The 21,282-nt window shown below is 33.6% G+C and overlaps 1 protein-coding gene across 6 annotated transcripts in view; it reads right to left on the bottom strand.

The window, feature by feature from the left end:
* Positions 1-21,282, bottom strand: part of LOC134690914 (potassium voltage-gated channel protein Shaw-like) — an 86,176-nt gene that overhangs the window by 28,270 nt on the left and 36,624 nt on the right. For 4 of the 6 annotated variants that reach the window (XM_063551081.1, XM_063551080.1, XM_063551082.1 and 1 more), the window contains exons 2-4: positions 11,232-11,897; positions 9,185-9,226; positions 1,655-2,564 (exon numbers count right to left, since the gene is read on the bottom strand). In XM_063551081.1, coding sequence (XP_063407151.1) covers positions 1,655-2,564; positions 9,185-9,226; positions 11,232-11,753 — 1,474 coding nt within the window. In that variant the 5' untranslated portion in view covers positions 11,754-11,897. The remainder of the gene's footprint in view (positions 1-1,654; positions 2,565-9,184; positions 9,227-11,231; positions 11,898-21,282) is intronic. The other 2 variants (XM_063551083.1, XM_063551084.1) reach the window with 1 other exon arrangement.

Raw genomic sequence — 21,282 nt, 5'->3', positions numbered from 1 at the left:
CATTCCAGCTTTGGGTTGTTATTTAATTGTTTGGCTGCGTCCAGGCCTTATTTATCTATAGGATGGCAATCTTTAAAGGCATTTTTATAATATTACATTCCCAAAAAAAAAAAAACAAACAAACAAAAACCGAACCATCCAAACAGGAGGGAAGACAATTTTATCTGGGCATATTCATGTGCATCCTTTGTATTGTATTACACCCAAGTCCCTGGTTATTTCTTAAATCATTTGTTTTTTGAAATATATCAAACGCTCTGAATCAAATGTATGTGCTGTGTGGCCTTAACTTAACCAAGAAGTGTTCTACTATTCCAACCATCCCAGTACAGGCACTTGTCTCAGAATTTTTGTTTCAATATACCTAAATATAACACTAAGGTATAAAGGAGGAAATCTGAGACAAGTGCCTGTGCATCCAATCCCAAATTCAAAATTCATGTCACGTTCCGTCAATTATAACAGGTTACAAGAGTGACATTCAAACGGAGCCTTAAACCCAGTACAGTGAAACCTGCTTTAAAAGACAACTTAATATGCCGTTCATTATCACTGAACTAGTATATATTTGTTTAGGGGCCAGCTGAAGGACGCCTCCGGGTGCGGGAATTTCTCGCTACATTGGAGACCTTCTGCTGTTGTGTTTTCTATGGTCGGGTTGTTGTCTCTTTGACACATTCCCCATTACCATTCTCATGTTTATTAAAGGAGAATACAAAATTAGTCTCATAAGATAGGTGGTCTTTTAATACAGGTTCCACCTATGTCACTACAAACGAATCTACAAATAACGATTTTATAACACAGTTTTTTAATAATACAGGTAGTATTCTGAAGCAGATTTGACAGTACTGTACTTTTAACTGTAGATAGTCGTATTCCAATGAAAAGTACATGAAGCTTTGATTTAATAGCTTACAAAACTAAGCAACGTAATATCTTATATATATATACAACCCAAGTCTTTAAACAGATACACACGACCTTAATGAATTCATGACACTTTCAAGGAAACAGTACAAAGTATATGTTTTGCCCAACATTTTATTAGGGAGCTACCACTTGAATATTATGTGGGGGCTAGGATAATATTCAAAAAAGGAAGGCAGGGGTTTTGAGTTCAAAAAAAATTAAAGAAGGCAGGATGATACTGTGCAACAAAAAAGAACAATAAAAAAAAAACAGGACTGAATCGAATGAAAAATAAAAAGGCAGGGCAGAAATTAATTTAACAATCCATGCCAACACTGTTCATCCTAGACCCCCCCCCCCCTTTTCCCCCATAAATATCAAATGATAACTCCCTTACTATCATATCTACTCTGGTAGTTATCTGTGTAAAAAGGATTACATGACTAATTTGTACTTTTTTAAGTTCAATTAGTCATTTATCTTACTTAATGTAATGTTGAACCATATATATATATACATGTATATATATATTTTTAAAATTTTTTAACAAAAAGTTAAATAGATATCTCTGGTAAAAAACCTAGAATTAATATATCTAAATACATATTATTTGAACATTATATATTAGACAAGCGTTGATGTGCAACCTGTAGAAGGAAAGTATGAATTTCTAACACCAACTCTATAAACATAATTAACATTTATATAAATAAAACATCATTAAAACACCGTGAATACCCACCTATTCTGTTAATTTTTACATCTAAAGCGCCAGGATGGTTGTGTTTTATAGCATTTACCCTCCTAGCTTGAGGTCCACCTCCACCTGGCACCCCAGGTGCCTTGGGTCCTTTCGGTCGTGGTTGTTCAACTGGTAAAACACGTCTTCGTTTTTTCGGCAATTTGGACCGGGCTTGTGTGTGTGAATAAAACAAAGCAAAGTTGCTGACAATAACGGGTACGGGTAAAGCTATAGTAAGTACGCCGAGTAATGCACAGAGGGCGCCAACAAACATACCGACATACGTTTTAGGAACCATATCTCCGTACCCAACAGTTGTCATTGTCACAATGGCCCACCACAATCCAATTGGAATACTTGTGAAATCGTTATCTGGATTGTATTGAATTCGTTCCGCATAGTATATAAGTGCTGCGAACACAACTATTCCAAGAACTAGGAAAAAAACTAGCAGCAATAATTCTCTAGCGCTAGCTTTGAATGTATGAATAAGAATTTTAAGTCCAGAGGAGTGCCGAGTGAGCTTACATAAACGCATGATACGAATGATGCTGAAAAACTCCAAAATGTCACTCTCCTGTTTCAATTTTGTTAAAAGGAAGTCGAGATAAAAAGATAACGTAGCCACAATATCAATTATATTCACAGGAGCTCGCAAAAATTCTAATTTATACGGAGCGACTATAAGTCGTATTATTATTTCAAATGTAAACCATGCGTTACTTGCACATTCTATATAAAAGAAAGCTTCATGAGGCTCTGTTTTCAGTTTCTCGATCCGCCATATTGTTGTATTGGAAATGTTCACTGTAGCATTTTTCAAAATAGGTACTCGCATTTCCGGATGTGTCTTTAGACAAAACGATAATATAGATGTTACTATAAAGAAGACGGAAACGACTGCTATCACCTGCAAGATAAATTAAACAATTATAAAATAAAAAATATCAAAAATATAAACTGCATTTAAACACGTACGATGAAGTATTAAAAGGTTTAAGCATTACAAACTATAAGCATTAAAACTATAGGTATTAAGCTTTGAATAATGATCGATGCTCAGATTTTCAATTTTTCCTTAATACCAGGAAACTCTTAATTGAATCAAATAAATCAGGTGTGGTATATGACACCCAAATAAACAACTATCCACCAGAGACAAAATACATTTGACGTAAGCAACTACTCAAAGGTCACCGTACGACCTTCAACAAAGAGCAAAACCTTTAAGTAAGTGTATCATGTTAGACATGCATCATCCGCCATGCAATAGGCTATTTGCCAATCCCTGTAATTGACCCTGTAATAAGAGATTTGTGTTTAGTTGTCTACCTTATGAGGGACATGGCAAGAGTAAATTTTGTCCGGTATGGAACCAGTCAAAGGGAAGTAATTTGTTAAAAAGTGTGTAATAACAGAATCAAATTGGTAATTGACAAATGGACTAGTAAACGGTGTCAAAATGTCAGCGTAAAGGGTGGGGGAGAAACCATCGATAAATTGGCAGATATGGCAAGAATTCAGTCATTAATCGGTAAATTGGCAGATATGACAAGAATTCAGTCACATTTTCAAATCTTAGCCAATAAAAAATATTAACCTTAACAGAGATTGAAGATATCAATGCGACAATCAAATCTCAAATGTCGAAGAGAATTTGACAAAAAACATGTTATAACTAAACGAAATGGAAAGCGAACGACGAAAAAAATATCTAAAAGTAAAATGACAAAAATATCGAAAACAAGTCTTCAACAGTACTTAGAACACTAAAGACTGAGCGACTCGAGCTCTACAAACCCTCTTAGTGTGATATTAGGTCATAAAACTTGAGTATGATCAAAATCAGTCATTTTAGCTGAAACACATGTATAAGGTTTTTTACTGAGTTAAAAGCACATCTCTATTAATAAAAAGTCTGTGAAAATGCACGTGCGGTAATATATGCACATGAGATGCGATACACATGTGAGTGTAACATATCAGTTGAGGTGTTAAGACACAACGCGATACACATGAGTGTAACCTATTAGTTGAAGTGTTAAGACACAATGCGATACACACGAGAGTAATTGTAACCTATCAGTTGAGGTGTTAAGACGAAATGAGATGAGACTTATTACTGAGTAATGAAAGACAAGACGCAAAGAAGTGCACATAGAAATAAGTTTTCATCAGGGCTAAGAGGTAGCTAGGAGTCCTAGCTTGAAAAAAAAAGAGAAAATTAAAGGAGAATGACTGCCTTACCACGAAATTTAACTTACAAAATGGAGGAATTAACGAACCACTTGAAAAATAAAAATAATGGAATAGACAAAACCATTGATATAAAAATTGTAACAGCAAAATTGTTACCGTTCGCCATTTCAGGATTATGTGTAGTCCTGTGTATAACATTCTGGGTAAATTTTTCAAAGGCTTACACCAACATATTGTGATTGGTTTAAAACATCATAAACAAAGGACATTCAACAAATAATTAATGCAATTTTTATTTTTAGGATACGATCAATGAACATACCCATTGTCCTTTAAGGTTGTACTTAACACTACTGGGAGATAACTCTGTAAAATCAGCTTAACGTTTTAATTACACTGTGTTGTTGAGGGAATACTAAGCTTCTCAATGATCAAAATAAGTGTTTGTCAAACTGCTATATAACCAGTGTAAATTTTCTGATAAAACGGTTGGTTCAAATATTTTGAAATTAATATATTTTTGTCAAAGGTTCAAAGTAAATACTTTGTCAAAATTTTATGAAAATTAAACGAACCAAATGAATTTTAGTTAAAGTGTTGGGTACCTGGTCCACCTTAAGTTCATTTTGATTGGTTGGTTTAAATCTATATCGGCGATAGTAGATATTACCATGATATTATTGCAAATTGCAAAAAAAGAAAGAAAGGCGATTATATATAGAAGCCATTACTAGATGACAAAAGAGAGAAAAAGAGAAAACACAATATATCACAAATTTACTCTATGAAAATGTGACACATGCTGTCAGGGTAATTGCTTTAATAGTTATTAATCTTCCATCTAATATCTTAAGTTAATATTTTGTTGGAAAATAAGTTTTATGACCTTTTTATGTCTAAAGGTATTTCTAGCACATAATGTTTTCTAGTATTTAATCATCATAAAGCATTTTTATTGATGTTATATTGCATAATTAACTAGTTCCCAGAAGACATCAATTATCAGGAAACACAACAGATACAAATACAAATAATTTAATTAAAATTCGATTTCCATCTTGACCCGCGTTTACTAAAATGTCGCGCACAGCTTTCAAACACCGGAAAACGTATCAACAGTTTTTTTTTCAATAACGAAAGAATGTTTATATCATTAATATTCAGATGAAAAACCGAAAATTTAACATCTCTCCTGGAGGATAAATAAAAAAATTAAGGTCTTTAACAAAGGTCATCGGAAATGTCAAATCAGACAATCCTATTACGAAGTCAGAGCCGAAGTCTGCATATGTACACCAAAAGATTGACAGGTCAAGGAAGGGCCAATATCAAAAATCATAAGCCAAAAAAAAAACCTAGTCAATACAATGGTTAAAAGAAAAAAAAGAATGACGAACAACCGTTCTCAAAACACTATTATATGCAGAAATCAAAAGACTGGTAAACACGAACCCAATATGAAAACGAGGGTAACAAAGATGTTCAGGAAGTAGTTCGTCAGCGACACCTACCGAGTTACTTTTACTTATAAATCACATGATAAAGCATACTCGTTGTAAAATTCGTTTAAAAACCCAAGGACGAGGTTCATTAAACTGGAAATACACATGAATAAAAACAAAACCCGTATTTTATAATCTCGATCAGTCGACTAATACAGGGTACATAAACGAACATACAATATAAATCAGTATATAAAAAGCAAAAGCGCTTTATTCTTGAATAAGGGAATAATAGATAAATAAAAACACAAGTACAAAAAAAATAAAAATAAATTAAATTAATTAAATAATATATAATAAAGAAGTCAGATACAATATCATACCGTATTTATACAATGCTCGTGCAGGGTTTAAATAGTAACTATAGTAACTCTTATATAATATTTCTATTTGATACCAGTTCATATATTAAATAATGTTTCTATCTGATACCAGCTTTCAATATTAGAACGTATTCGTACGTGTAAAATCATTAATTTATCTGTTTGAGGAAAACTTAGTTTTTGTGAAAAAATAATATCACAAATATTTCGGTATGTCTTCTTAAAGTAAGATTCTAACAAAGGCTGATATATATACATATACATATGTAGGTGTATTATAAAGAAAATAAGGAGTTGAGGTATGATTGCCAATTTATTTAAGACAACTTCTAGTAATCACCGTCCTAGACAACTAACTATCCACCGTCCAATGTCTGACTGAAGTAAAGTATGTCACGTTTTTACTTATATCTATAAAACTATAAAACAGGCGGTAATCGGTGATTCTCTTATGACTAAAGTTGGTAAAGCGGATCTTTTTTGATCGTGTTGTAAAGTTGAATATGTTCGTACACTGGGTGTTTTTTTTGGGGGGGGGGGGGGGATTGCTCTCTACTTTCAAAAGTGTGGGGAGCGGAGATCAAAATTAAAATATTTTTCGGCAATTCCTATTAAATCACAAACATTTTTGTTTATATCTGTGATTTAACATGATTGCCAAAAGACCCAAAATAGGAGGATGAAAAAAGTCCTATAGGTTGCCGTTCGACCTTCAATTATGAGTAAAATCCATATAGCAACCAACGTCAAGTGTTGAATTGCATGCTGGGTATCGACACATACAGAATGTGACAGAGTTTAACATGTTTCTGAGCGCGGAACAACTCACATACACCGGGACAATCGGGTAGCAACAAAACATAACACCAAACTGTAAAACTGAAATTGAAAGAGCTCAACTCGTCCAGTCGGCGAGAAACACAATAAACACAATAAAAGAAAAAAAAGAACATAGAAGCGTTCAGTAGTAAAGAAAGAGATAAACTCAAGAGACGCTTGCTAGTTACAGATCCAATGTTTTGAAATAAAAGAGTGATTTTAAATGATAAATAAGAATATAAAAAATAGTTGAATCTAGAAAGCGAGATGATTATTTTTATATGTAAAGTTATGAATTCAGCTTCTGATACAATATTGATTCATTTTTACCGTTGTGGCAATATCCGCAATATTGAAAGAAGGAAACATAAGTAAATAAATGAATGGAAGAGAAAAATAAAAGTGATGAAACTTTCAAATGCATATCTTTTTAAAATGATTAGTTGTAGCGTTCGTTATTCAGATATTGTCTGACAGAGATTTCGAAGCAATCACATCAGAACGCACGAGCTGTCGAACTGTCGTCTGCCTAGAGAATCGTATTGATTTGTTCTACAACTGATGTAAATAACTCTTGTATTTGCCAGAAATATTAAATTATCTGTTTCTTTAGAATTATTAAATCAATCTCAGAGAAAAAGCCAACAGGACAAAACTTTGATAATGTTACTCCATAATCTTGTGACCAAATCAATAACCAGGATCAACGCGAATTTACGAGATCATACGAGACTGTACGTAATGCATTCAAATTGTATTTAGACACAGACTTTGTTCAATAGAACTCAATCACATAGTTTAACTTAACAAACAACAAGGGAGAACCACGTTCGGTGTATCTTTACTATATTCAGTATAAAAGCGTCATGCGTACGAAGGTATTTTAGGTTTTATCGAAAATTCAATTTTATTTACATCACATCTTGAAACTAGCATGTAAATTAATCATAAAGGACGACAGGTGACTCAGCAACTTTGAAAGATTCTAGCAAATTCAAATAATGTATAGAAATGAGCCAAGTTGGAAAAAATCTTGGAATTGGACAATCAACGAAAAAGAAAACCAATCACAAATCTTTCCAGAGGAAAATTGCCTGATTTATATTAAGATGCCCAACGATACATCTTAAAACTACAATAACTTTAATATTGCCTTTTAAAAACCGCGCCATAGAGCGATGAGTTACATTTTGATTTTAAGGTATTGCATGCAGTAAAACCAATCGTATCAACTCGGTCGATTCCGTACCCTCATAGACGGAGGGTAGCGGATTTTACCGAGGATTACCGAATGGTAGTAAAACATTCAAACTCTGCTGACGGAGAAGATACCAAAAGGAGCATTCAAGAAGCCATTTGGTCAATGATAACAAGACAACACCAGCCCATAAAAAGCTGACAAATAAAGACATACAATCAACAAACAAATACACAGAAAACTCAAGATAAAGCTTCATGAACCATACTTAAAACACAAGCTTAGGTGAAAACGAACGCCCATTATTTAATCGGGTGCCATCTTCGCTACCAAACTGTTGAATTAATTGTTTGTAAAAATAAATGCGAAGAATTAATATACAAAAAGTTAATCAGTTAATCTTGGCAAATGAGCAAACAGTTCTTTGTAAATAAAAGAAAGCCTACTATTCATTGATACAAAGCAACAAAAAACGTATTTATAGGGCACAATCATTGAGCAGTTTAGAATACCCTTTTTCAAATCAGTTCAATTAAAACAATTACCCCATTCATTCCTGTAAAACCCGAAGCCCTTTCTTCAATAACTATTTTTTTTGAATACACCAATTGTAATATGTCCTATTTAACATCAACAAAGTAAGTAATTAAAAAAATCACAGTATTCTATTTGTTTGGTGATAGCTTAGAATTTTCGCTTGAAACTCGGACATTCAGTAGAGTCGTTCTGTATTTATGCTTAGCCTCTGTCACTTTGCCTTTAAATCTTGACCTACAGTTTTCTCATTCGGTAATGCGTGTTATGACACAGTGGTCAACTTTTTGTCATTCCAATTACAGATTTGATGTCTTAGTCAATAAGTAATCAATGAACTGATGATCATTTCGCTCTGCAGGGGGAAATGTAATAACTAGAACACATTTTATATATTTGACACTAAAAGAAACAAAAACTAGTAAGAAAGTTTCGTGTGATCATGAATCTGATCAGCGGTATCCATTACTGGGTTTGAAATAGCCTCGCTTTGGTTAACCAATCACATGTATTGTCCTCCGTGACGTTACTCCATATTTATTTCATACAAACATTTAATATATACAAGGGATGACTATAAGAAGCATACAATGAGATAGAAATAACAAAAAATGCTGAAGTAAATGAAAAAAATCTAACCATGCAAAACATTTAAACTGCTTGAGTTTTAATCTGCCTTCTACAGGGATCCAGTTTTAGATCAAATAAGCAAACATTATCATAGGACCCACATACACACAAAGAAAAAGAATGTGAGCGTAGTTTTTTTTTTCAACAAAACACACGATCTAAAGTCTTGCATGTATTAAATTGTTTTCATCAGCCTCAAATTTGTAATCATAGAAGTCGGGTGCTTTTTGATTTGACTATAAATGTATTCAAATTTATATAAATGAACTCTCCCTCGTTTTCTTTTAGTATATGTAGGTTCTTTGATATAAACAGAGAGACATACTTCCCTAAGCCGCTGAAGATCATATCTAGATGTGATATTTTCCTAAACCATAATGTGATAAATTCATTTTTATATGTCGACACTACATTGAATAGTCCATTTTCAAATTACTAACTACGATTATAAATTTGAGAATTTTTGGCAAAGGGAAACAACCCCTTGGTAGGACAAACTGTATCCCTGCCTGTACAAACCTTACGGAAGGAGCATCATTGGACAATGTTTGATGAACGTTTAAGCTGTTATAAATGATCATTGTTTCATCAATTATCTTTTTTTACACATTTTTTACAATAAAAATGTGCAATGCCTTAGATCGTTGTGTAAATAAAAGAGGTCAATATTATTGTCCATGCACCTTGCTCGTTCCAATTGATTTGTATAGGTAGGGATAGTTTATCTCCCTTTGCCAAAAATCAAATATTGGAAACACAGTAGAAAATTTGAAAATGAACTAATTACATATTACAAAATGTAGATATTTCCAAAATTTGCAAAAAGACTTGCAGTATATCGAAGTCATATACATGTAATTGTATCTGTTATACTTTTATCCTGGTATATTTTTTTTTATTATGGATCATTAAATTGATTTGCTTTTTTATGATACGTATAAAAAGTGTCATTATCCAATTGAAACGCACCATTTATCATGATTAAGGTGCAAATTAAAAAAAAAACTCATTTTGTAACTACCCCGTGCTATGAAGAAACTTTACATTCTGAGACCACCCCTCACTTTGTAACTGACCCGTGCTATGAAGAAACTTACATTCTGAGACCACCCAAGGTATTAAAACTCTTCATTGAATGACAGAAACCCTTACAAAATAGAAAATTCAGCGTCAAGTTTATCATCTAAACCACAAAGGCCATGTTACACAAACACAACTCATTCTTTTGTTTTCCAAATTAAACATAGTGTAAAGCTATGTTATTTCACAGTTTACGTATGTGTGTATGTGTGTCCTATGATAAAAATCGTCTGATCTGGTTCAATTGTATTATCTTATCAGTCGCGTGCTCATTAAAAACAAACACTCACTTTTTAAAAAGCATGAAAAAAATGTTATACAGTGAAACTTGTCTGAACCGAACCCCTATGGGAGGAAATTTGTTCGGATAAAACATGCGCTCATTTAAGTCTAAATTCAATGAACTACTTAACCATATTCAGTATTTGTCCTGATAAAAGTGTCAACTTAAGGTTTATGTACCCTTCTGTATCCATTTTTGTACGAACTTTTCAAACTTCAATTGTATAAAAACTACAGATATAATGAATAATAGAGATAGGCCATTTTGTACATATTCCAAGGGGAAACTTGATGCAAAGAATTTTTTTTTACTGTTCCATTGCATTTAATAGAAAAAGAGGACTTTGTGGCCAATAAATCACGATTTTTATAGAAAATCCACAGCCTTTATCCTTGTACTCTCATATTTGGCAATTGGATGACTGATAGATATAGGATTATTGCATGCAGTGCTAGCATTGATTTCCTTATAACAAGTTTATAAATGTAGTTATTGGTTAAAACAAATATAAATATGGCCAAAATCAAGTACACCTTTTAGGGTGCGTTCGACTTTAATGACTCAGCACGAGGTGTTTTGGAATTCACAGGTTGCTTAGAACTTTTTGTAAAAAATAAACACTAGCACATCATAGAAAATCAAGTGAGTTTTTTATGTTTCAATTTTTATAACAAAAATCTCTGTATTAAAGGCTGTGGATTTTCTATAAAAATCTTGATTCATTTGCCACAAAGTCCTATATTTCTATCAAATGCAATGAAACAGTAAAAAATAATGCTTTGCATCAAGTTTCCCCTTGGAATATGTACAAAATGGCCTATCTCTATTATTCATTATATCTGTAGTTTTGATACAATTGAGGTTTGAAAAATTCGTACAAAAATGGCTACAGAAGGGTACATAAACCTTAAGACAAGTTTCTAATTTACTCGGGGTTCGATTTTTTCAGGTTCTACTGTATGTAGGTCGACAATACGTGTTAATTTCATCATTCTATTTATAGTCTTACCTTTGCAGGTGTAGAGGAATAAGGTTCGTCAAACAGCGCCCAAATTTTCGGTTGTATTCTTTGCCAGCAGTTTAAATCTCCGGATTGGTATTCATCTCCCCAGCCGAATTTTTTCATAATATCGTCTTCTGTTGGTTTGTCGGTATCTAGATCTAGCCGATCTAATGTCGCTAAAACTTCCGCCGTGTCTCGATGTGTAGTGTACGTCATCCAACAGCATGGTTCTACCTGATTGGAATCTAGGCCCCAGAATTCTAATTCCTCCTCAAAAAGAGGCCCACATACATCCGTTGGGTAATGAAGTTTTCCTGATCGGTAATAATTCAATATTTGAGCAAACACGCCTGGATGCCGATCAAAGAAATATTCGTTTAACACTGGATCATAATTCGCCAACGCCTCGGTTAATCTAGATAACCGAGTTGCGGGAATTTTCTTTAACGTTGCTTTGTAGGTTTCGTGACGTATACCACCTACGTTTATTATGACCCTGTTGTCAGCGTCCATAGTATTCATAGTCATTTTTCTGGTTATGATTGTAAACAATAATCACAGAAAAAATATATCCTAGTAGTAAAAAAAGGTTTCAAAGGTCGGAGAAATATTATTAAAAATCACTTTTTCCGTTTTCCCATCTTGGTTCATCTGCCCGTCATAAAAATATTCCTGCAAAAGAAAAAGATGAAATTTATTAATAGTTTTGTAAAAATACGTTATCCGGTATAATCTACTATAATTGTTTACCATGATTGGTGTCTTGTTTCTGTGGACTCGTTAGTATTCGTTGTATACTAATTTTCGTGGATTTCGTAGATACAGAGTAACCACGAAATGTAATGTTCAACGAATAATACATATTCTATAGGCTTGAATACAGACTTCGTCAAAACCACGAAATTACCTGTCCACGAAAATATAAATGGTTCCTAAACCCATGTAAATTGGTAACCACGAAAATAAATGAATCCAGTTTTTTTTGTAGACTACAATGTCGACCATAATGTGCTAGGTTTTATTCTTGATGGTTTTCGCGGCTTTTCTATCTATTTTTTTCTACTAGGGGTTAAAAGTAATAGGTTGGAAGTAAAGTTGAGGTTACCAGCTATAGATAAAATTCATTCGTTCAGTGTAAAGTGTAAAGTTAGGCCATTTCATTTGATATTTTACAGTGTGTCTTTCTATGTTGTGATGTTACACTATTGTTTCGGGTAAGGGTGAAGGTTGGTACATATTAAAACGTTTAAACCCGCTGCATTTGTTTGTACATGTCTTTAGTCAGGAATCTGATGTTCAGTAGTTGTCGTTTGTTGGTCTGGTTTGTAGGAATACTGTGCGTTTCTTTCTAACACAAATGAAAAAACATTTTGATCATGTAACAGTCTCCGGGACAAGTTTGCAATTCCGCTGAGTGCAAAAGTTGTCACCTTAATTTTTGGAGTTAAGTCAAAACAAAGTTGATAACTTGGTTGGTATTGGTTCCCTGATATTTGTCCTAAATTTTTTTGGCTCTAGCACCACTGTTGAAAAAGTTATGCCCCTTTTTTCAACAATTACCTCAGAGGAAAAGTACTTTTCCTCAAGGGAAATCAAATTTCCCTGCAGGAAAAAGATTTTTCCTCAAGGGAAGTTGTTTTTTTCCTCAAGGGAAAAAGATTTCCCTTAGGGAATTTGCTGCATAAGTATTTCCTTTGAGGAAATTCTATTTCCTTAAAGGAAATTCTTTTTCCTTAGAGGAAATTCTTTTTCCTTTGAGGAAATTTGCAGCTTCAATTGTGTTTCTAATATACGTTTGCAACGTTTGCATACACTTTGACAAATTATACATGCAGTCGCTGAAAATGCGTCTACAGCTTGCCGTTCGTCGTTTGTAAGTACAAAGTAAGTTGAGATGTTATTCACTATTCTAACCAAAAACTCGACTTTGACCCTCAATTTTCTGCAACAACTACATTTACTTTAGCATGTTTACGACCTCGGAGATTACCAGGACTTCAGAATAGTACACCTTATGAATCATTGGTTTATAGAGGTAGGTTACTGTGCTGGGTTTCAATTTTGATCTTCGATGCGGCACGTTTTGGTACTTTATATGAATGAGAAATATAAGCTGTTAAGGGGGTAACCTTTGTTCAGGGAGATAACTCTTTTAATCAGTTAAGCGTTTGTAAAAGTCAAGTTTCATCAGTGTAGTTTAAGCATTCACCTGAAATAGATTGGAAACAATCAATGTTACATAAAAGCTTAGAATATATTTATGAAAATGGCTGACAGAAACATACAGATGATTTTATGGGTTATTTCCCTTAACCATAGGTCTACCTCCTTAAATGCATACAGGGTATTGATGCATTTGTGGTCAATAATACTGAAAGTGGAGATAAGCATAAACAACAAATCCAGTGGCAGATCCAGTCAGTTTAAAACGGTGGGTTCCCAACCCAGAGTAAAAGGGGGGGAGGGGGGGGGGGGGGTGGTTCCAAATATATGCTCCCATTCAAATGCATTGATCGTCCAAAAAAGTGAGATTCCAACCCCCGGACCCCCCCCCCCCTCTTGCATCCTCCACTGAAATCAATCTCAATTTCCACGGTTTGTATATCTACTCGATCTGAAAAGTCTACGTTCCTTCTACATCCCTAAATATTTCATTCTTTAACCTCTGCCAAGAAATATAGAACGAAGATTAATGTTCAGACAGTTTTGTCTGTTGTTTAACTAAAGTGTATACATTTTCTGTACACTATCCATGATTTGCTTAACGCCCGTATCAATCATTTACTATATAAAAAGAGTAATCAATTTTTTAATTACTAGTTGTATGATCGAATCATGTGATGTCGGCTATTAATTAAATAGGATCGGGATATCAAAGTGAAAATTCTATAAAAAAATAATTACCAAACACCTAAATGTTTACAATGAACGCTATTAAAACACCAAGATCAAGAACCATCGTGTTCCTCTCAAGCAGGCGCAGTGCATCGAATATGTTTAAATTGGAAATATATATAGACAATTAATAATTGTCCAACCTACAAGCCTCAGAGTAGGGTGTTAAAAGAAGTGTCTGGGTATAGATGAGACAAATAACTCCAATACCACCGCAGGGGTGGATCACATTGGCGGATCCAGAGGGGGTTCCGGGTGTTTGAATTCCCCCTTTTTTTTTTTGGCCGATCAATGCATTTGAATGGGGACATATAGTTGGAACCCCCTTTTGTCCTGGGTTGGGACCCCCCTTTTAAAATGGCTGGATCCGCTCCTGCATCAAGCCATTTTAAAAAGGGGTTAAACTATATGTCCCCAATCAAATGCATTGATAGGCCAAAAAAATTAGGGGTTCCCCCAAACTGCACCGCACACCTAAACCTTCACCAGAATACACATACATATAATTTTAAATCTCAATATGGTCAATAACCAGTGCTCTGAATATTCTTTGTTTCCATTATATTGAGGTTATAGATCGTTCTCGTATAGTATAGTAGCCCTTCACATGTTTCGTATTTGAAGTATGCTCATTAAATTATAACATTATGTTTTTTATTCGTTTATTATTTAATGGTTCCAGAAATTCCAAAATAATCATAAGATGTCAAAAAAACGTCCGATAACTCCGTATTTGAATTTAAAGTATAACTTTTAGCTTAGTATGAATTTACATGTTTCAAGGATAAAAAATGTCAAGGCTTAAATTACTATGTGTTACTAATACTTTTAATGTGTCTTTCTATGTTGTTTAATGTAAGGATGAAGGTTGGTATCAATTAAAATGTTTAAACCCGCTGCATTTGTTTGTACCTGTCTTAAGTCAGGAATCTGATGTTCATGCAGTAGTTGTCTTTTGTAAAGTGGTTTATAGGTGTTTCTCGTGTTTTATATAGATTATACCGTTAGTTTCACCCGTTTGCATAATGGTTTTACACCAGTCATTTTTGATGCCCTTTAATTATTGCTTGCTGTTCGTTGTGAGCCAATGCTCCGTGTTGGAGACCGTACTTTGACCTACAACCGTTACGGTTTTTCTTTTACAAATTGTGACTTGGATGGAGAGTTATCTCATTGAGACTTATACCATATCTTCTTAAATCTGTTTCCTCTATGATCCTCTACAGATGATCATACTGATTTATGCCTGCATGTAAGCCTACCGCAATTTGTATTGTTTTGTCATTGTACATAGCCCACAAAATGTATGTTATTTGTAATATAACTGTACAAACACTAAATGAAGCGTCTATTTGTATGTAATGTGTCGTTCTACGCATTCCTGTTGAAGATTCACACTCGTAACCTGTCTATTTAGGAAACGGTATGAGGGTCTGGGAGAGGTACACAGAATAGAAAATATTGGCAAAAAAAATAATGAATAGAGAAAATTGGGCGCAAAACTATAAGTTGAACGATAAATCTGGCAACGTTCACTTGTTTGTAGCTGGTGAACCGTATCTCTTAAAGGTCATTATAATGTTTTTGACAATTTTCGGTGCAGTCCGCAGATTGCAGTCCGCAGATTTTGAAAACATATCGTATGGACACAACTGAGAACTATTGTTATGTGCCGGGCTAAGCTAACTGTATGTAGCAACCCAGGGAGATAGTTTCTGTCGGCTCGTGTCCTTGTTTATGCTGCACCTTAAATGCTTCCGAATTCGTTTCAAAATAATTGGCAGAACCCATGCAGTCAGATATTTTATGGGCATCATGACGCGTTGTTCCCTCATAGATGTATATAAACCTATATCTACAGGTTAATTTATCTACGGTTCCCTCTATTTCAACTATTGTTATCTGGTTTCGCATTGCAAGGAGACAACAGACGTCACACTCACACAAAGGAATTTTTGAAAGAATCACACATTTGCTTTTTACCTCAGTCTAAACATTTTATTATTTAATGTTAATTTGTACCTATTTGTTATTTTTTTCATCTAGGTTATTCCACTTTTTGTGAGCTGGGGAAAATTTCATTGATTTTATAGGGAATCATTGAAGCATGGCTGGATCGCCTACCCCATCCAACCTCCTTTTAGGTCGGTCAATGCCCCTCTTATAAAAAGTTCTTGATCCGCTACTGCAATATGACATCATACATGCAACGTTATAGATCTGACAACCAACTGATAGCGATGAAGTGTTCATTTAACTGTATATTGATTACAACATAAAGAATTTCTCTTCTCTTGTCGTTTTCAATTTATAATTAATAAAAAGAGTGTTTGATCAATTAAAATACAATTACTTGTGCTATTTTATAGTAGTGTCAACAGAGCGCGGAATGATATTCTTTAAAAGAATTGGTATATGGCTAGGTTAATCGAAGAATGGATTGTAATGAGATCGGCGGAATAATCGATATTGTCATACAAAGAAAGGAAATATATTTCTGTCAACAGAACGCATTGTTTTCCGTATAAGTGGTACCATTTTCAAGTGGGGGTGTTTAGAAGTATCCATATTCATAAGTGGTACCATTTTTAAGTGTGTGTGTGTAGGGGGGGGGGGGGGGGGGGGGAGTATCAATATAAGTGTAAACGTGACCATACATAAGTGGGGGTTTTGGAAGTATCTATTTAAGTGGTACCATAATTAAGTGAGGGGAGTTTGGAAGTATCCATATATAAGTGGTACCATAATTAAGTGAGGGGAGTTTGGAAGTATCCATATACATGATATATAAGTGGTACAATAATTAAGTGGGATGTTTTGGAGTATCGAACAGCCCGTTATTTGTAACGGAAAGCATGTCCAGTAATAAATAGCAGCATTTTGTACAGACGACATAAAGTTAAAAATAGAAATTATTTTATTTAAATACCGGCTTGCATTTAGATTTTCCAATTTTCGAATTTTCGAATTCTTATTTTGCAAACGGAAACAGGTATTAAAGACAATCTGTATCCCTGTCTATATAAATCTAGTAATATGATTTGGTCATTTTCTGGATTTTCATTATTTACATGCATCAACTAGTGTGCATTTTTTTTTAGCGTAAACATCTTTGGGGAGCTACCATTTGATTAATAGCGGGAGGGGTGAAATTTGAACAAAAAAAAAACAGACCAAAAATGGCAAATGGACTATTAAAGACCAGATTTTGATCTCTAGATAACTTTTTTGTTTTAGTATATTTCATTGGAAACTTTATTGCAAAACAAAGGAATTCACGAAAAATAAACTAAATAGCTGTGTCACATAAATAATTCTAAGGAAGAAAAAAATTTGCATATTTAACAGAAGTTGAACTTTTTAACTGTATTACAACACTATCAATGAACAATTAAATCATATATTGAGATTTCTCGTTACATTTTTGATTTATCTTCAACATGAGCAGCTGATGATTGGGAAAGCCTGATGAATTCGGGTTAAAATATGGGTACAATTTATTTATTTTGTTATGTCGGAGGTGTTCTGTTTTCTGTTTTTACTCCAAGCACGTTGTTAACTTGTAAACTAAGAATGTGTCAACAAAGGTGATATCTATATTGTAATGTCAAGTATGTTGAACTTTGTATTATATTTTGTGTTAAAACTTAACAAAGCGACATCTGTTGTCAACAGATGATGTCAATATATCATAGATTTTATGCGGGAAAATAATTTTTTACAATGTGTTACTAGCATTTTAATATCATTATTTACTTTAATTTGACATGAAATAGTCAATTTCTGAACATGATGAGTTTGTAATGTATGTGATTTTTTTATGTAAAATTTACATCTTAAAAGACAAATTTGTAAAGACCTTGACAAATATTGTACATATATATATATATCCACAGAGAGTGTTAAGAAAAGGGGTATGGGTTTGATAGCATGGGAAAGAGATCTTCTTTTAAGAATTGAAACCATATACAATTTCTTTTTCTAATTTTAGTTGCAATATTGAAAATATGAGTTTCTTATATCTTTCCGTCAGTAGATACTTGCTGCAAGAAAAATTCACTAAAATTTATAACGGTCATTTCAAGACATTAAGCGTCTTTAAAGGCATATATATTAACTCCCACTTAAAAAGTATAATATTTTACATTTCATAACACTTTCTTTGTGGAAAATAACTTTATAAATTGACATCATTATGGGGTTCATTTAACAGCTAATAATGGTTCTATAATAGCACCGTTTGTGTATACATATATACTCTCAATCACCTTCGGGAAATTATTAATTTCAATATTGCAGATGATATCTCGGATGTATTAATCGATGGCTGGAGTCTCGTGTTTTCACGAGGGATTTATAAGCATCGTCTAACTTATGTCATGTATCAATTATTAGATGTACTATATTTTGGAAATATACAATTTTAGGTCAATGAAAGAAAAATATAAACTTTTTTGTATGAGGCTGAGAAACTGGAGAAAAGCGAGGTCTTACAGAGCCCTTCCCCAGTTTTGTGCCGAAAAAAAAAGTTTATACTTTTATGACATTGACCTCATATTTTTTTAGTCCCATTTAGGATTAATATGAGTCCACCTCTTTTCTCTTTCGTATGTATTGTGTGGACAACTATATCCCACGGCATTTTGTAAAAGATCAAAGGAAAGGGGGGTCCATCAAAATAAAAGCATGCAAAGCATAAAAAAAATGCATGTACAAATTTGCCATAGTAAACATTTCACAACGAAGTATTTCGTCTTTTGTATTCACGCCTGTTATCACATTTCGACCCTTTTAGAGCCTCGATCGAACAAAAAAGAAGTAATCTATCTGTATTCTGGTTATGACGAACTCCTGGTATGACGAAACACGCTACTTGCATAAAATGTATAGATTGACCTGTATCAGGATTTATCGAATTGCTTTTCAGTAATACTTTGAGAGGTGACATGCTATTAGGAAGTAGTATTTAGGTGGTTGATAAAAGTGTCAACTGGGAAAAAGAAGAGAAAAGGTGAAATGGAGAAAAAAAACAGGATATTGATAAGGAGCAACCCCATGTCAACCTCTCCCCCACTTTTTCCAAAGACTGCAAGGTATCCAGTACACATATTGTGATTGTAGATGTTTTGTATACGTCCTATATTTGTTTTTGTTTATCACGTACATTTCTATCTAATATATCTGGTTAACCAAATCTTTATTAAGTTTGCTATTGTTTCAAACTGTCAACGTGGAACAGTTAAGTTAAAGTGTAAATTATACGGGATCAACAAACAAATTATTTGTTTTATCAGGTTTTAGAATATATTCAAATTTAATTTTATAAAATAAATGTAAATTTAAGATAATACGTGAATTGTTTCAGAAATAACAAATGTTAGTTTTCTATTAACATCCAGAAAAAAATTGCAGTTAACGGTACAGTACGCTTGTAATATTGCATATATTTGTCCGCAAACACATTTGGATTGATTAACCTTGTCTTTAACGCAACTTTCAGCAGCTGCACTGTTGACTATATTCTGGCTATAAGCTTTTTTTTGAATGGAGACAGATTTGTGAAGCAAAAGATGCAGTTGATGAATCACTTTGACCACTCGGTCCAGTGGCGGATCAAGGGGGTGGGTTCCGGGGGTTGGAACCCCCCTTTTTTTTGGATGATCAATGCATTTGAATGGGGACATATAGTTGGAACACCCCCCTCTTTTAAAATGGCTGTATCCGCCCCTGCGGTCATTGAGATCCTAACACAATTGGATAAAATCAAGTATTATTTTACAAACAGTCACAGCACTGAAGCTTTCATAAATTTGAAAAACTTTTCGTATTTTTGAAATCAAGGGTACAAAATTGTCCTTAAAACTTGTAACACATTTCGATCTTTGCACGTGTTTTTACTTTATATATAATCTGTGTTTAGATATGCATTTTGTATAGTTCGATAAATTCATCCCTTTCATTTGTAACTACGATTTCTACTTGTGACTTGAAATTCACCACACAAATTTAAATCAAAACCCCTCCCCCTCCAACACAAAACGAAAATACACGTGTTATGGTCTGTTATGGGAGGAACATCGTATTCCCTCAATTTATTATTTGTCTCGAAGATGCAAGGAAGAAGTATGAATACAAGCTCATTAAAAGTGCAAGTTACAAGGCAAGAACAAATACATTGATAACGAGTTCGACAGAGAACACAACATAAATTCCTCTGCAGCCTGTCGATGGAAAGATTAAAGGTGGTTTGATTGATAGCATGGGTAAACAAAGAAATGCCATCTGTACACACATGTTATATACTTTTACAGAGCTTTCACATTAAATCTTCTTTTCACAACTAAACGCACATGTTGTATAATTTGAGAGAGTTTTCACATTAAATCTTCTGTTCACACAAGAAATGCCAACTGTACACAAATGTTATATATTTTTACAGAGCTTTCACATTAAATCTTCTTTTCGCAACTAAACGCACATGTTGTATAATTTGAGAAATCTTTCACATTAAATCTTCTTTTCACAACTAAACGCACATGTTGTATAATTTGAGAGAGCTTTCACATTATATCTTCTGTTCACACAAGAAATGCCAACTGTACACACATGTTATATACTTTTACAGAGCTCTCACATTAAATCTTCTGTTCACACAAGAAATGCCAACTGTACACACATGTTATATACTTTTACAGAGCTTTCACATTAAATCTTCTGTTCACACAAGAAATGCCAACTGTACACACATGTTATATACTTTTACAGAGCTTTCACATTAAATCTTCTTTTCACAACTAAACGCACATGTTGTATAATTTGAGAGAGCTTTCACGTTAAATCATCTTTTCACACACGAAATCCCACATGTGCACACATGTTAGCTTTTACGTTAGATCTACCTTTAACAACTGAACGCACATGTTGTATACTTTGAGAGAGCATTCACATTAATACGTATTTTCAAAGAAGACATGCCAACTGCATTCACATGTTGTATACTTTAGAGAGCATTCGCATTAATTCGTATTTTCACACAGGAAATGCCAACTGCATACACAATTCATGTTAAATACTTTTAGAGAGCATTTACATTAAATCGTATTTTCACACAAGACATGCCAAATGCACGAACATGTTAAATACTTTTAGAGAGCATTCACAT

Source organism: Mytilus trossulus, chromosome 11 (genome assembly GCF_036588685.1).
Source record: "Mytilus trossulus isolate FHL-02 chromosome 11, PNRI_Mtr1.1.1.hap1, whole genome shotgun sequence".
Taxonomy (NCBI): domain Eukaryota; kingdom Metazoa; phylum Mollusca; class Bivalvia; order Mytilida; family Mytilidae; genus Mytilus; species Mytilus trossulus.
The sequence above is the reverse complement of the archived record's forward strand: the minus strand, read 5'-3'. Positions and strand labels throughout refer to the sequence as shown.